This window comes from Gossypium hirsutum, chromosome A01 (genome assembly GCF_007990345.1).
Source record: "Gossypium hirsutum isolate 1008001.06 chromosome A01, Gossypium_hirsutum_v2.1, whole genome shotgun sequence".
Lineage (NCBI taxonomy): Eukaryota > Viridiplantae > Streptophyta > Magnoliopsida > Malvales > Malvaceae > Gossypium > Gossypium hirsutum.
The window spans coordinates 26,942,282-26,948,797 of NC_053424.1; the positions used below are offsets into that span (position 1 = coordinate 26,942,282).

Consider the following 6,516-nt stretch of genomic DNA (forward strand, 5'->3'; position numbering starts at 1 on the left):
ATGGTAGTATCTATTTTGAATTGCTATATAAAAGTTGTGATTATTTCATGTTCACATACGAACTTACTAAGCTTTATAGCTTACTTTGTTTAATTTTTTATGTTTTATAGTTTTACGGAGCTAGCTCAAACCCAGGGATCGTCAGAGACATCATCACACTATCGATCATCTATTTGGTACTTTTGAAGTTATGTATATATGGTATATGGCATGTATAAGCTTGAGTCATTTTGGTATGTTTGATGAATATGTATTTTTTCCATTTGAGTTGGCATAAGATGATGAACTTGATGATGCTTATGAATGTACAAATAGTTCTACTTTTAATGTTTGGTAATAGACCTATAATGAATGAATGGGATTGAAGTAGTTATGTATGTTAGGATTGGTTTTTCTAAATGAATTATACTTGTGAATTATGCTTAGTAAAGAAAGTTAAATTGTTTGGTATTTGAATAGGAAAATGATATGGAATTGAGTATTGAATTTAGTTTAGATGGATATGGTATGATTATGTATTGGTTAATGACTTTTGGTTGCATAATTGTGTCTTAAAATGATACCTTATGAGCTTATGTAAGTATGTGCAAAAAGGGTGGCAAATTGGCTTTGCAAATGGCCTATTTTTGTCCATACGGGCAGAGACATGGGCATGTGTCTCGGCCGTGTGTCACACATGGTTATGCTACACGGTCGTGTATCCCCTGGTGTTGAAGTTGAATTGAAGTCAGTATGCTCTACACGGTCTCACACACCGGCGTGTGACTGGCCATGTGGTATAAGTCAGTATACCCCCTAAAAGGCACATGGGCTGGACATTCAGGTGTATGGTTGGCTGTGTGACCCAAGTCAGTATACTCTCCAGTTTTCACACGTCTTGGCACACGGGCGTGTCCTCGGCAGTGTGATGCAAGTCAGTATGTGTGCCCTGTTTTCACATAGCCTAAGACACAAACGTGTCTACTAGCTGTGTGAGGCATTTGACCTATTCACACGGGTGTGTGCCTTCTGTTTATAAGAAAAATTTCTAAGTTTTCTAAAATTTTTGTATGCTATTGGCTTAGTCCCGAACCACTTCTAAATCATGTTAAAGGCCTCGTAGGTCTTTATAAGGGACAATGTGGTTGTATTGAATGATGTATGAGAATGAATGCTATATGTTGTGTATTGATCGGTAATACCTCGTAACCATATTCTGGTGATGAATACGGGTTGGGAATGTTACATATCCGAACCATTTTATCTATTGTCGTATCCAATGGTTGGCAACTTCCTCAAGTTGATGTAAACAATTCCTTTTTAAATAGAGACCTGATTGATGAAGCATTCATGCAGCAACCTCCAGGCTATGTTCAATACGGACAAAATGGTGAGTCGTTGGTGTGTTGTCTGACAAAGGCATTGTACGGCTTACGGCAAGCCCTCGTGCCTAGTTTGAAAATTGAAATAGTTCCTTGTCTCTACTGGGTTTGTCTTATCTGAATTCGATGCTTTATTGTTTGTTAAAGTTTCAACCAAGTTCGTTGTCCATGTATTGGTCTATTTGGATGATATTATTATTACTGGAAGTTCGACTGACGAAATAAACTATTTTGTTCAGCAGCTACACAACGAATTTTCTCTAAAGGATATAGGTGATCTCTATTATTTTTTAAGGATTGAAGTCAGTAGATCATCTTCTTGCACTCTTCACTTGTGCCAGTGCAAATATATTTGGGACCTTCTTAATAGGAGTTCTCTGGCTAATGCAAAGAGTGTCCATATGCCAATGGTTAGTTCATCTACCTTGCCTAAAGATGAGGGTGACTGACTTGCTGACCCTACTGAATACCGAAGTCTTTCTGGTGCTCTTCAATATGTGGTTTTAACTAGGCCGGACATTGCTTATGTTGTAAATCGTGTGTGTCAGTTCATGCATGCCCATATTACGGCTCATATGATAGCATAAAACGTATCTTGCGGTATTTACATGGCACTCTTACTCATAGGCTGATTTTTTGACAATCTGATAGACTTTCTTTGGTCAGTTATGCTGATGCCAACTGGGGACTTGATTTTGATGATCATCGCTCTACTATGGGCTATTGTGTCTACTTTGGTCATACACCTATTTCGTGGTGTTATAAGAAACAACAAGTTGTTTCTCGGTCCACGGCAGAGGTTGAATATCGAAGTTTAGCTGTAGCCACCAGTGATATTGCTAGGTTAGTTTCTCTGTTGACTAAGTTAAGAATTAGTTATATTGATCCTCTGCTGTTTGGTGTGATAATTCCAATGCAGTAGCTGTTGCAGCTAATCCGGTCTTACACTCCAAGTTTAAACATGTCGAACTTGATTTATTTTTTGTTCGTGAAAAGGTGGCTAATGGATCCTTGGTTGTTAACAAAGTGCCCGCCTGTGACCATGTTACAGATATTCTTACTAAACCACTGTCTGTATCTACTTTTACTCGCTTTCGACATCTACTTCGGGTCGTACCACTTGAGAAAGCTGGTATCATTCTGTTAAAAGTTGTTACTCGGTTATCATTTGTTGCCTAAGTCTGGTATGTAGTAGTTAGGAGCAGTTACTCTGATTCATGTATATAAACATCAGCTGTACATTGATTCAAAGCAAGAAAATAATACTAAGCAATTTCTCAGTAAGAATTCATTTCTCTAAATATTTCTATATTCAGTTGAAATAGTGTAGTACCTAATAATTTGAAGCAATAAAGGAAAAAGCGGTGATGATTCAAACATTATTAGATTTTCCTTTATATAGAAAACCAGAATTTTGGTTAAAGATACAACAATGACTAGTGTTTGGAACATAATCCAAATGTCACTTTTTTGTTTAAATTATCATTTCAATTTGTCACTTCTTCTCCCATACAGCATAGTTATTCCCTGAGGTAGCAAGCTGGTAGTTGGGAGGAACAAAGTTTTCCAGATCCATCTTTGGCCCAATCTTCATTATGATTTTATCATCAATAGATGCCATATAAAGTTCAGATTCTGAAGCTAGAATAGTAACTGTGCTTGTGCTTTGAATCCCATTCCTATTCCTTATTTCCACCAGTTTGCTGATCTCATCCTTCAACCCCAAGTCGAAGAAATGATCATAAAACTGCAGAGCAAGAAATCAAGTTTTCATTTCATTAAGAAAGTGATGATAAGAATAAGATGAAAATGCAGAGTAAAACATACTATGGAGGGGATGCTAGGATGGGTTAGAATATAAGCATATCCTTGCATTATCTTATCAGATGGGAATGGCCATATGTTTTGTGTAGATCCAGTGTCATGATTATCTATAAAAGTCACAACATTTTGAGGTAAAAGTCCAATCATTCCTGGAGGTTTCCCATTGGAGTCCTTTAATCGCCATAACTTCCCTTGCACTGCATCATTTAGAACCCCTTTGGTAGTGAAATCGAAGGCTGTCACTGTGCCTCCGGCGGCTTCGACCCAATCTTTTAGCGCAGCACGATGTAATTCTTCTTGTCCATCAATAAAGTCTTCCCATTTCTCCCCCACAGCAAAGTCGGGTGAAGTTCGGTCCATATAGATTTTGGTTATGGTTGGGGCATACCCTCTTACGAAATCGAAACGCCATCCATCGAATCCGATTTCAGTCTTTAACCAATTCAACCAATCTGATAATTCGTTTTATACCCTTGGGTTGAGATGATCAATGTCTGGGGCAGGATCATAGGGTAGTCCGGTGTCGGGATTCCCAATACCGTCAGAATAGGCAGTATCATCCTTGCAAATGAAGGATGGTCCCCAATCTAGACGATCATCCAAAGTTCCACCCTCGAAGAGGCAATATATACCCCTGTTATCCTGCCTCTCGGCTGTTCTACGATTTATGATGATGTCAGCTACACATTTGACTCCCTTTTGATGGAAAGCATCAATTAATGACTTCAATTCAGCCCGAGATCCATACTTTGATGCATCAAGATCATATAGCCTTCCTGGCAAGTATCCTGAACATATAAATTCATTCATGGTATCATTCACATTAGTTAACCTGTACATATGTGATGAATGAAGAAATTCAATCGGAGGGTACCCTGGGGAGCAGCTGACTGGGAGGGTGGTGGGAGCCAAACATGAGTAACACCGGCGTTAGCAATATCGGAAACAGAACTCTGGAGAAAGTTATACCATCCACCAGCCTTGTTGGATGATTCCCAGTTGAAACCCTGAAAGAAAAAAACAGAAAAGCATCCAAATTCAAAGACCCAAAACATTCAATCATAAGTGCAGAAGATAAAAATAGACATTACCTGGAACAATAAGGTGGGGGTTGCGAAAGGGGAGAAGACAAAGATGAAGATAAATACGAAGCAAAGTGAAGTAAGCATTTTTGCCTCTAATTTTGTTTTGTTTTGCTTCTTTGGGAGTAGAGCAGCGAGCTAAGGGATTTAAACTGTCTCTTCAATTTCGTCAACTTAGTGGAGTTGGAAAAGAATTGAACTACGTGTGAAGGGGAGAAGATGACGATCAATTTCTGAATTTTCACTCTGTTTTCTTGCGTTACCGGTTAGTGGACTTGGAAAAAACTAAAAGGTTAATGAATTTTTAAAAATAACATCTACGAGCGATGAGTAAAATTCGATTCGATTCAAAAAAATCGAAAAAAATTTAAATTTTGAGTTAAACGAATCAAGTTCTTCGAGTTAATTGAGTTATTCGAGTTAACTCGATTTTTTTTTTAAATTTCGAGTTCGAATCGAGTTGAGTATTCGAATTCGAATAACTCGAATAATTTAAATAATTCAAATTTTAAACTATAATATTTTATATTTTTACCTCAAACTCCGAAACCTTTTTATTTTTCCTCAAAACTTTTACTCCTTCTCACTTTTCCCCCCAAAACTTTTACTCACCTCTTATCTTAATCCCCCATCTACCCAAAATCCATTTCCCATCAAAATTTTACTCTCCCATTTACTTTTCCTCAAAATTTTACTCCTCAAAACTCTTAAAACTTTTTATTTTCCCCCTAAATTTTTACTCCCTTCCACTTTCCCCCCAAAACTTTTACTTCCTTCCCATCCCACCCTCCATCTACCCCAAACCCATCCCCCTTTTTTTTAATATTTTTCCTCCAAAATTTTACTTCCCCTATTTACTTTCCCTCAAACTTTTACTCTCCAAAACTTTTTATTTTTCCCCTAAACTTTTACTTCTCACTCTTTACTCCCAAATAAAAAATCAAAATTATCCCCAAAAAATCCCTAAACATAAATAGTAATAATTTTATTTATATCTACTATTTATATTATTAAATTAAATTTTACATTTTATATTATTTATATTATTGAATTGTTTAGTCATATTAAATATTTATATTAAAATTGAATTATTAATGATGTCATAAAATATTTGTGTTAAAATTTTATATTGGTATCAATTTCACATTTTATCTTTAAAATAACTTTTATTAAAAAATTACATTTTTACATTTAATATATATATAATATATAGTGACAAGAATGAAGATAATTGAACAACTAAGCAAGCAATAAGCTAACCCGTATATAAAGATTAATAAATAAATTATGAGGTGATGAAAGGTAATAAAAAATTTGATTACGGTGGACAAATTTTATTACGATGGGTGACAGTAGTTACAAGGACCCAAAATTATTTTTTAAAATTTAACTCGAACAAATATATTCGATTCGATTCGAATTCTATCTCACTCAACTCGATTCGAGAAAATTTCAAATTAAATTAGAATGATAAAATATGATTCGTCAACTCGATTAACTCGAAATTTTTTCATTCGATTCGATTCGATTCTATTCGATCGAACGCTCACCCCTAACACCCACTATACAAATAAAGGCTAAATTCCATCCAAAGTCATTACATTATTGATAAATTTACGTTTTAATGACTTAATTTCAAAAAGTTATAAAATGATCACTAAATTATTTAAAATTTTTCATTTAAGTCACTAGGTTGTTGAAGTCATTCTTGTCTAATCTTCTATTTTTGCACCACTTGCACCAATCCAAAGTTTTTCTCCTCCTCTTCTAGATTTCAATTTTTTTTTATGAAACAACTTTGAACGTTATGAATCTACGAATCAAAATCCAAGTAGCTTTCTTCTCTGATCTCCAACATTAATAATCAAATTGACTTGGATCTAAGGTATGTTTTTTTTTCTCATCAATTGGTACTAATCTAATGTACCGTTTTTCAAATTGTTACTTGAAGCTCTCTAGTCAAACTTTTTAAAAAATAAAAAACTTAATAGACTAGTTATTTAAAAAAAACTTTTGAATAGTTTAGTGAATTAAATAAAAACTTTCAAATAATTTAGTAATCATTTTGTAACTTTTTGAAGTTTAGTGACTAAAACATAAACTTACTAATAGTTTAATGACATTGATGTAGTTTACCCAAAAACAAATTAAACAGTATTTAGAAAGTCACTTAAAAATTAGATTTACGTTTAATTATTTGTAATTACACATTATTGGCTAGATATGACTAAACTTGAACTGTCCTCAAT

The 6,516-nt window shown here is 34.7% G+C and overlaps 2 protein-coding genes across 2 annotated transcripts; both read right to left on the reverse strand.

The window, feature by feature from the left end:
* Nucleotides 1–2,735: 2,735 nt before the first annotated feature.
* On the reverse strand, nucleotides 2,736–4,250 carry LOC107917538 (alpha-amylase-like). Its single transcript, XM_016846868.2, has 3 exons — nucleotides 4,060–4,250; nucleotides 3,189–3,973; nucleotides 2,736–3,108 (listed from the first exon to the last, which is right to left on the reverse strand). Exons 2-3 carry the CDS (start codon nucleotides 3,543–3,545, stop codon nucleotides 2,857–2,859), a joined length of 609 nt encoding a protein of 202 aa, XP_016702357.2. The 5' UTR covers nucleotides 3,546–3,973; nucleotides 4,060–4,250; the 3' UTR covers nucleotides 2,736–2,856.
* On the reverse strand, nucleotides 3,651–4,354 carry LOC121211850 (alpha-amylase). The gene is made up of 3 exons (XM_041084294.1): nucleotides 4,277–4,354; nucleotides 4,060–4,192; nucleotides 3,651–3,973 (listed from the first exon to the last, which is right to left on the reverse strand). Exons 1-3 carry the CDS (start codon nucleotides 4,352–4,354, stop codon nucleotides 3,651–3,653), a joined length of 534 nt encoding a protein of 177 aa, XP_040940228.1.
* Nucleotides 4,355–6,516: the final 2,162 nt, after the last annotated feature.